Source organism: Peromyscus californicus, unplaced genomic scaffold (assembly GCF_007827085.1).
Source record: "Peromyscus californicus insignis strain IS unplaced genomic scaffold, ASM782708v3 Scaffold_8__1_contigs__length_139910024, whole genome shotgun sequence".
Taxonomy (NCBI): domain Eukaryota; kingdom Metazoa; phylum Chordata; class Mammalia; order Rodentia; family Cricetidae; genus Peromyscus; species Peromyscus californicus.
The window spans coordinates 127,386,201-127,395,089 of NW_026294606.1; the positions used below are offsets into that span (position 1 = coordinate 127,386,201).

At 53.6% G+C, this 8,889-nt stretch overlaps 2 protein-coding genes across 5 annotated transcripts; one reads left to right on the forward strand and one right to left on the reverse strand.

Annotated features, from left to right (window-relative positions):
* Positions 1–347: 347 nt before the first annotated feature.
* Rad23a (RAD23 homolog A, nucleotide excision repair protein) lies at positions 348–6,022 on the forward strand. Of its 4 annotated transcripts, none has more exons than XM_052728530.1 (9): positions 348–532; positions 1,997–2,158; positions 2,301–2,482; positions 2,606–2,661; positions 2,800–2,927; positions 3,148–3,226; positions 3,321–3,451; positions 5,021–5,185; positions 5,650–6,022. In XM_052728530.1, the coding sequence occupies exons 1-9, from the start codon at positions 416–418 to the stop codon at positions 5,767–5,769; spliced, it is 1,140 nt and encodes a 379-aa protein (XP_052584490.1). In that variant the 5' UTR covers positions 348–415; the 3' UTR covers positions 5,770–6,022. The 4 variants fall into 4 exon arrangements, with proteins under 4 accessions (XP_052584490.1, XP_052584491.1, XP_052584489.1 ...); XM_052728531.1 differs by lacking the exon at positions 5,650–6,022 and adding an exon at positions 5,267–5,582 and having other exon boundaries at positions 3,318–3,451; positions 5,021–5,120; XM_052728529.1 differs by lacking the exon at positions 5,650–6,022 and adding an exon at positions 5,267–5,582 and having other exon boundaries at positions 349–532.
* A 450-nt stretch (positions 6,023–6,472) lies between these two features.
* On the reverse strand, positions 6,473–8,839 carry Gadd45gip1 (GADD45G interacting protein 1). Its single transcript, XM_052728532.1, has 2 exons — positions 8,449–8,839; positions 6,473–6,825 (listed from the first exon to the last, which is right to left on the reverse strand). The coding sequence occupies exons 1-2, from the start codon at positions 8,796–8,798 to the stop codon at positions 6,507–6,509; spliced, it is 669 nt and encodes a 222-aa protein (XP_052584492.1). The 5' UTR covers positions 8,799–8,839; the 3' UTR covers positions 6,473–6,506.
* Positions 8,840–8,889: the final 50 nt, after the last annotated feature.

The window sequence follows — 8,889 nt, forward strand, 5'->3', positions numbered from 1 at the left end:
ACCCTGTTTCTGCCTTTGAGATTTATGGTAACTTCCCTTGTTTCTAGGCTTGAGGGAGTAATTTAGCAGTGCTCTGCGGGGTTCCTTTGGCCAGATCCGAATTAGGTCACTATATATATATAACCAATACCATAAAAATTGGAGTTGGGGGGGGCTTATGTCATACTGCGGGCATATGACATCACTATTGACAGGCATGACGTCATCCAGGCGACATGATGTCCACTGCAAAGCTCAAAGCTGAATTGTTTGCGCATGTCTAAGGTAAGGAAGTGCTACCGCGCATGCTCTAGAGGTCAGGGAGTGGTTACAGGCGGGTCACACAAGCTGACGATATACGCGCGCTTCCCACTTGCCCCGGAAGTGCTTGGAGCACGGCGCAGCTGGGCGCTAAGATGGCCGCGGCGTGAGTTGCATGTTGTACGAGGATCCCGGGCTGCCGCATTGCTCCGGCCCCGCCATGGCCGTCACCATCACACTTAAAACGTTGCAGCAGCAGACCTTCAAGATACGCATGGAGCCTGAGGAGACGGTGCGGGCCGGAGCCCAGGGGCGGGAGCAACCGGGTGCCAGAGTGGGTGGGGGCAGGGAGGCCCGGATCCAACGGGAGGGGCGGGGAGGACGTGCGGCCGGACCCTGCTCCCCTTCCCCAGCTGCCCGACCTCCTCGGATTCCCCCGATCGAGTCTGCCCTGCCCCGGCGACTCGGGCACCATTCCCGGGCTGGCCCCAGGGCGAGTCCCCAGGCCCGCTCTGGTGTTAGCCGCCGGCTCCGCGTTCCCAGCCTGCAAGCTGCTCGGATGGCCCAGGTTGGCATCAGTGGCTAAGAGGTGCCAACTGGTGACAACAGTGTTGATGATAATAAATGGTCTTAATAGTTTTGGTAGTCCGTGTTTATTGGCCGTTTATTCTTTACCAGTGTCATCTTGCTGAATCTGCAAAATAGTGTTGTCCTTTGGGGACTCCTGACGTTCCCCGTTTGACAACATCAGAGTTAAGGAACTTTACCATGGTCACAGCAAGTATTGGCAGAGATAGGGTTAAAATGCTTTCAGTTTCATCTAACAGACAGCAGCCTAAACATGCTGCGTGAACTTTTGTTTGCTTTTGCTTTTTGAGCGTGGGGTCTTGTTATCCAATGTGGCTTTGAACTTCTGGGCTCAAGTGATCTGTATTGCCTTAGCCTCCCAAGTAGGTGGTAGTACTGACTTGGGCCATCTCCCCTGAATCTTCTATACTATGAAGCCACTTGTATACCCCCAGTGAAGTCTAGGCGTGATGGTCATGTATATAAACCCTGAACACTGAGGCTAAGACAGGGGGATTGTTTTTAGTTCCAGGCCAGCCTGAGCTACAGAATAAGACCCTATTACAAAAAAACGGAGGGAAAAAGGATGTCCTCAATAAGTACAGAACAGTTGGAGGCCAGCGGTGGGTAGACCCTTTCATTTCTTTACTGCGCTTTCCCTTCTCAACCACATGGCATCTGAAATACAAGTTTGCTTTTCTTCTCCAGGAGAACAGTGACTGACTTGAGTTCTGTTCTGCTCCACAAGCTGTTGTAAAAGAGGGTTTGGGGATGGAGCTCTTGTAGAACACTTAGTATATACAGGCCCTGGGTCCATCCCTAAACCGCCGCCGCCACCACGCACATGCACACACACACACACACACAACATGAGCAGCTTCAGTGTCTGGCCTGTAATCGATTGCTGTCAGCTGGCCAGATTGAATAGGGATCTCATGATGAGAGCAAAGCTTTTTCCCTAAAGTAAAAGGGTCGGGAAAGGAGTCTTTATTTTATTTGAGACAGTTTCACTGTATATCCCTGGCTAACCTGGAACTCAAAGTGATCCACTTGTCTCTCCCAAGTGCTGGGATTAAGTGTGTGCACAACCTTTCCTCGACTTCACTGAGGGTATCTTAGAGTGCTATTTGTGAACACACACACCACACTATTAAAGTCCTGTTTTTGATGCCTGTATTCCTTATTCCAGGTGAGGGCACTGAAAGAGAAGATAGAGGCTGAGAAGGGCAGGGATGCTTTCCCTGTGGCTGGACAGAAACTCATCTATGCTGGCAAGATCTTGAGTGATGACGTCCCCATCAAGGAATACCATATAGATGAGAAGAACTTTGTGGTTGTCATGGTGACCAAGGTGGGTAGATTAGCTGGGATGCTGGCAGAGACCTTGTGTGCCTAGGAGAGATTAGCCATAGGCAAGGTGGGGCTGTGGTGGGGCAGAATGTTGAGGCTTGATAGGGATGCTGCTGCCTGATCCCTTTTTCTTGCTGTCACAGGCCAAGGCTGGCCAAGGTACTCCAGCACCCCCAGAGGTCTCACCCACTGCCGCCCCGGAGTCCTCTACACCCTTCCCTCCAGCTCCGGCATCAGGCATGTCCCATCCTCCACCTACCAGCAGAGAGGACAAGAGCCCATCAGAGGATTCAGCCACCCCAACATCTCCAGAGTCCATTTCTGGGTAAGGAAGAACAGTAGCCTTACCTGTGCCCTTCTTCTGTTCCTTCCAGTGTGGTCCCATGCACTTGCGGGGAGGGCAAGCCACCAGAAGCCAGGGTCCGATTTCTCTCTCTTGAATTTGCAGCTCTGTTCCCTCTTCAGGTAGCAGCGGGCGAGAGGAAGACGCAGCTTCCACATTAGGTGGGTGGGTGGTCCTCAGGGCAGAGGTGACTGGGAGCCCCAGCTATCAGCCTTTGACAGCCTTGTCTGGGTATGGGAGGGTCTGGGAGCTGCCCTTCTGTGCTCCTGGTGACCCAGGCCCTGCTGCTCCCTCCACAGTGACTGGCTCTGAGTATGAGACGATGTTGACTGAGATCATGTCCATGGGCTACGAGCGGGAGCGGGTTGTGGCCGCATTGAGGGCCAGCTACAACAACCCCCACAGAGCTGTGGAGTACTTGCTCACGGTGAGGGGGTCTCCAGGTTGTGGTGCCTCAACAGTCAGTGGAGGTAGATCCTACCCCATAGGATCTTGGGTATCGTGTGTTGCCACTAAAGGCTTCCAAAAGAGCCTGGACAGAGAGCATGGAGGGCAGGGATGAGGCCTTCCAGTCTCCTGTCAGGCTGGTCACTTGGGAGGGGGAAGTGGGTCTGTTGGAGAGAATTAAAAAGCAGGATCCTTGACAGGGAATTCCCGGAAGCCCCGAACCAGAACATGGTTCTGTCCAGGAGAGCCAGGTACCCGAACAGCCGGCCACAGAAGCAGGTGAGCAGGATGGATGATGTGCATGTGGGCATCTACAGTCTAGACTCAGGAGCCCCTGCAGGGGTCTCACCACACCTCTTCCTGTCACTAGCAGGGGAAAACCCCCTGGAGTTCCTGCGGGACCAGCCCCAGTTCCAGAACATGCGGCAAGTGATTCAGCAGAACCCAGCGCTGCTCCCTGCACTACTCCAGCAACTGGGCCAGGAGAACCCTCAGCTCTTGCAGGTGCGGCCCAGGGTGAGGGAACTGAGACAGATGCCTTTTCTAGTTCCTTAGGGGATCACCCAGGGACTAGCTTTGCTCTAAGAAAGCAGAACTAGCACAGACCCAGTCCCTTGCTCCCTGAAGACCTACAGGGTTATATGTAATCGGACTCCCACAAGGTGTGGGTGCTGTTGACATCCCCTTGCTGAAGAGGTCAGGCCCAGAGCAGGCTGCCATATGTCTGGGTCCTGGACTCTAACCATAGCGCTCTCCTGAGTTCTTGCTGTACCTGTAGATCCTCTTCCTGCTTCTCATTCCTGGCCTTCTTCCTGATCTGACCATCACCTTGACCCTCTGTGTGCTGACTTGAACCTGTGTCAGTCATCACACCAGAAGCCCTGGAATGCTCATCTGAGCTGTGAGAGGACTTCCTGGACCTCTTGGGTTTTCAGGCCCACTTGTTTCTGCCCTGAGCCTCTGGTAGCCTCCTGGGAACTGTCTCTGCTTCTACCCCATTGGCAGCACGTCTCCCACCTAGTGTCTTGGCATCCCCCTCTCATGTCTCCTGATTCTACACAGTGCCCCTGTGAACTGTCCAAGAAGCCAGATTGCTGGAAAGGTCATTTTTAATGTGAAAATAGTCATATGTGTGCAGAAGCAGAGGGCTGCATCAGAACCTCTAGGTTTCTAAGTCGAGTATTTCATAGTTTCAGGGCTGAGTGTGGTAGTGCAAACCTGTAAGGCCAGCACTAGGAGGCTGAGGTAGGAGGATCACTGACCTTGAAGCCAGCTCCTTCTGTTAGTGAGATCATCTCAAAAAAGAAAGAAGATAAAGGTTGCACAGGATAAGAGTGTGCCTCAGTAGTGGGGTGCTTGTGCTTAGGTTGAGGCCTGGGTTCACTTGCACCACCACAAAGAGAAGTAGGTACTGCCTGTCTGCCACTGTGGCTTCCCACAGCCCCAGGAGAAAGGTCTCCCCAGGCTTTCTGTGCTGTTGGTGCTACAGAGCTCTTCTGAGCCTTGCCCAGGAGATCCACCCCAGGACACTTCCACTTGGTGCTGGTTTTAGCCAGAGGCAAGCTCCCCTTTTCCTGTAAGACGTTGGTCCCTCCCACAAAGCCTCAGTGACTTAACTAGCGTATCTGCAGTTACTTGATTTGAACTTTTTTCTTTAGTCTCACTATATAGGTTAGACCGGCTTCAAACTCATGGTGATCCTCCTGCTTCAGCTTCCCAAGTGCTGAGATTACCGGTATGAACCACCATGCCTAGCTTTGGTACATTTATTTACTTTTTTGTTTGTCTTATTGAAACATGTAATTGAGACAAAACATAGCCCTGGCTAGCTTGAAACTCCTCTGTAGACCAGGCTGTCCTCAAACTTATATCCACCTGCCTCTGCCTCCCCAGTGCTGGGATTAAAGGCGTGCGCCATCATGCCCATCTCCCCAGCTTAGCCATGGCTACATGGCTGTTTGGCCAGAGCAGGTACCTTCAGAGTGTTAGCCAGTGTTTAAGCAAGGGCTGTAATGGGATCTAGGCATACATGTCAATGACTGTGGGTTGTCATCCTTCTCCTTTTTCTCACAGCAAATTAGCCGTCACCAGGAGCAGTTCATCCAGATGTTGAATGAGCCCCCTGGAGAGCTGGCGGACATCTCTGATGTAGAGGGGGAGGTTGGTGCCATAGGTGAGGAGGCCCCACAGATGAACTATATCCAGGTGACACCGCAGGAAAAGGAAGCTATAGAAAGGGTAAGAGGCCTGGCTGAAGGGCCACTCATGGTGGGTAGCCCCGTGCCTCCCTCCTTCTTACCCCTGCCCATCTTCCCACAGCTGAAGGCGCTGGGCTTTCCAGAGAGCCTGGTGATCCAGGCCTACTTCGCGTGTGAAAAAAATGAGAACTTGGCTGCCAACTTCCTCCTGAGTCAGAACTTTGATGATGAGTGATGCTGTGAGGATAGAATGCCCCCACCCCACTCCACAAAAGTTTTATAAAAGAAGAAAGTGTGTGTGCGCGTGCATGTGTATACATACACGCACACACACATATATATATTCATGTTTATTTAAGAGGAAGAAAAAAATCAAAAACAATTTAAAAAAAAAGAGAGAAGAAAAAATACCTAGCCCAGATTCCTACCTTCCTGAAGTGGCCCCTATTCCCATCTCAGTCCGACAAGACCTGGGCCAGACAGCTGTCCCCATCCTCTTAACAGAGCCCAGCCTGCTCAAAGTTGCTGGCAAAACCAGGAGGCGACAGATGGGCCCCTTTTGGCCTCTGTCCCAGCTCCCTGCAGCCAGATGGAGAGGCGCCTGCCTGCTTCCCCATCCCCTGAAGCATCCCTAAGGACAACCCACCTCCCTCCTCCATGATGAGGGGAAGCTGGAGCCCTAAACTTTATCCTCCATTGGAGTGGCCCAAATCTTTCCATCTGGAGTGAGTTCATTAGAAGCCCAAGGCCTTCTTCCAGCCTGGCCTTCAGCCTGGAGAGGAGGTAACATCAGTTCTGAAGGCCAAGGCCACCCCTACCCCAGGACAGAACCACATCTCTGATAAAGGTTTTGAAGTGAATAAAGTTTTAAAAATGAGCCCTAATAATGGTGCATGCCTGCTGGAGCTTCTCACACCAGCTTCACATCTGTGAGCTGCTGGGGCACAGGTGACATGGACGTGCTGAGAAGTGGGACAAGGCCTTTGAGCCTCCCATGAGGGCCCCAGCATCTCCGCCCTCTGGAACCTTGGGCCCCGCCCCAGCTCAGCCCTAGACGGGCTGCTGCTCCCTCTATCATGCAGGCTGTCTGGCTGTACTCGCCCTTGGTAACTGGCTAATTACTGGAGATTAATGTTGGTAAACAGAAGCCTTCCTCTCCACTGCCATCTGCTCCTTCATTATTTGCTCATCCAGTCCCTCTGCTCTGTCCCTGAAGCCCAAGTTCACGGCATGGTCTAGTGTCCAGGTGTGAACACAGCCCAGGTGTTGGGGAACGAGCCAGGGGACCCAGGAAAGTCACAACCTGAAGGAGAATGTAGAACAGGGGTTGTCAGCAGCAGGCTTTATTGGGAAAGGGGCTTTCAGGAGCTGGGTTCCCCAGACCCTGCTGGGTCCTGGGCTTCAGCAGAAGCCATAGCAGCAGCCTGTGCCTCCTTCTTCTGCCGCTGTCTCTCCTCCTTGAGGCGCTTGCGCTGCTGCTTGTCTAGGTCCTGTACTAGCTCCTGGAAGCGGGCACTCCTTGGGTCCACATGGTAACCCAGGCGCTCCTGGGCCTCAGCCTGTAGCCGGGCCCTGCGCTCCTTGTCAGCCTGAGCTTTCTCCCAGCGTTCCCGCTTCTGCAGTCGCCAGTCCTCAATCATCTGTGGCATCTTGGCCATGCACTCTGCAATGTGCTGCTCCCTGCGGAGGAAAGCAGACAGTGAGGGGCAGACCAAGGCATCCCTGTTCACCGAGCTGTCTACTAAACCATCCTCATGCCTGTGTCGTGGCTGCCCTCCTTGACTGCACATGCTGTGTCTGCCAGGTCCACATGCAGGCACAGAGACAACGGGATGTTTTCTTCCAGTCCTGAGAATTAGTAGGTCCACTCATCTCACTCAGTCTTGAGACAGGAAAACTGAAGGAATCATGCCTTATGGCAGGACAGGGCCAACCAGCTGGGGTGGGACAGATGGGGGACCAGCTCCATCCTTCACTGCCAGCATGACTCTGGACAGCCGACATGGCTTCTCCAGGCCTCAGTTTAATCTGTGAAAAGGGTGATCTTGTCCTTTCAGAGTTGTTGAGAGGGCAAGGTTAAATACCAGGAGCACATTTCACCTGCCCTGCACCCTGCATTGTCAGGGCATCGTCCAAACGTCTGTGTGGCTTGCCTTCTTCGTTCACAGGTTCCTCCTTCACAGATGTCTGCCCTGGACTTCAGAACCCAGCACTACTGGCATCAGCCACACTGGCCTAGTGCTTCAGGGCACACTCCTACATAGTTTTTAAAATCAACTTTCTTTAAGACAGGCTTTCTCTGTGTAGTCCCGGCTGCCCTGGAACTCTGTAAAGGCTGGCCTTGATCTCACTCACAGAGAACGGCCACCAGGGTGCTGGGTGCACCATCACCAATTGCCTGACATTTTTTTAAAGACAGAGTCTTACTCAGTGATCCACCTGCCTCTGGCTCCAGATGGCTAGGATTAAAGGTGTGCGCCCATCATGACTAGTTTACTTACGATAAAAGGTCTCACTGAATAGCTGTGAGGATCATCCTCAAACTCAGATTCCCCTTTGCCTCTGAGCCATGTCTTCTCCAAAGTTACAGGCATGTGCCACTAGGCTTGGCTCAACCTCAGTAACTGCACCACCTGTACCAGCTACTGGGAACTCTCTCCTTGAGATTTTTCCAGTAAATATAACTGGTTATATGAGGCTTTGCTTAAACATCATTAAGGAGGGGCAAACTGATGTGTCCTCCTGCGTGGGCTTCCTGCCCCTTTTTTGTGTTTGAGACAGGGTCTCTCTGTATCCAGGAAGTGGCTTGGCAGACCAGACTGGCCTCGAACTCACAGAGATCCGCCTTCCCCTGCCTCCTGAGTGCTGGATTAAAGGCACGTACCACCGCCCGGCCCCAGCATGCACTCTTAACCGTGTTTTGTCTTCCCAAGGGTCCCTTGTCATCTTGAAATTCCTGCACAGAATATTCAGTAAAGATAAAACAGTTGAGACTGGGCCTGGTACAGGCCTGTAATCTCAGATATTTGGAAGGTAAAGACAGATGGATTCTAGATTCAAGGCCAGCCTGGGCAACATGAATTATGGTTAATAGTGAGACCTTGTTAATACAGCTCAGTGGTAAGGGAAGAGGAAAAGTAAAAAACACAAAAACTGCAATTGAGTGACTACAAGAATTTACCTAGAAGTTTGTTTTTCAGCCAAGTGACCCTGTATGTCACCCTACGCCACGAGGCCTCCGCACGCCTCTTCTGGAGGGTTCGTGGTTTCGGGGCCGTGGGTTACCTGCCCCTATACACGCACCTGGCACGACGCCTTGCCTCCTCGGCCTGCTGCTTCGCGCGCAGCGACTCTTGCATGGTCGCTAAGCTCGGGTACCATTCCCGCTCCTCCGCCTCCACCTCGCGCAGCTGCTCCGGGGACGGCCACAGGGAGGCGGGGGGCACCCCCGAGGCGGCGCCGTGCCGCGCGAACTGCTTGGCCGCATAGCGCGGCCCTAGCTGCCATCGCGGGCTCAGCAGGTTCTCCGGGTCTGGCCACTGGGGTCCGGGGCGGCGGCGCGGGGGTGGCGGCGCATGGTAGTTGGAGGACCTGGGACCCAGAGCCGCCGAGAGCCGCAGGAGGCCGCGCGTCGGCGTCGCGGCTGCCGCCATCTTGGCTGTGGGTCCTCGCGGCGGCGAGCTGGCTAGGGCGCTGCCTGCGCGGCGGCAACCTCGGGGTTGGGGGCTGGGGAGCTCAGGTCCC

What these genes read in the sequence shown, in the direction of transcription:
- Gadd45gip1 (XM_052728532.1), bottom strand. Translation starts at nt 8,798, where the DNA reads ATGGCGGCAGCCGCGACGCCGACGCGCGGCCTCCTGCGGCTCTCGGCG. An exon ending in GAGGCAAGGCGTCGTGCCAG is followed by an intron (nt 6,826 to 8,448) that starts GTGCGTGTATAG and finishes TTTCCTCCGCAG; the next exon opens with GGAGCAGCACATTGCAGAGT.
- Rad23a (XM_052728530.1), top strand. Translation starts at nt 416, where the DNA reads ATGTTGTACGAGGATCCCGGGCTGCCGCATTGCTCCGGCCCCGCCATG. An exon ending in CTGTGGAGTACTTGCTCACG is followed by an intron (nt 2,928 to 3,147) that starts GTGAGGGGGTCT and finishes GATCCTTGACAG; the next exon opens with GGAATTCCCGGAAGCCCCGA. An exon ending in ACAGCCGGCCACAGAAGCAG is followed by an intron (nt 3,227 to 3,320) that starts GTGAGCAGGATG and finishes TGTCACTAGCAG; the next exon opens with GGGAAAACCCCCTGGAGTTC.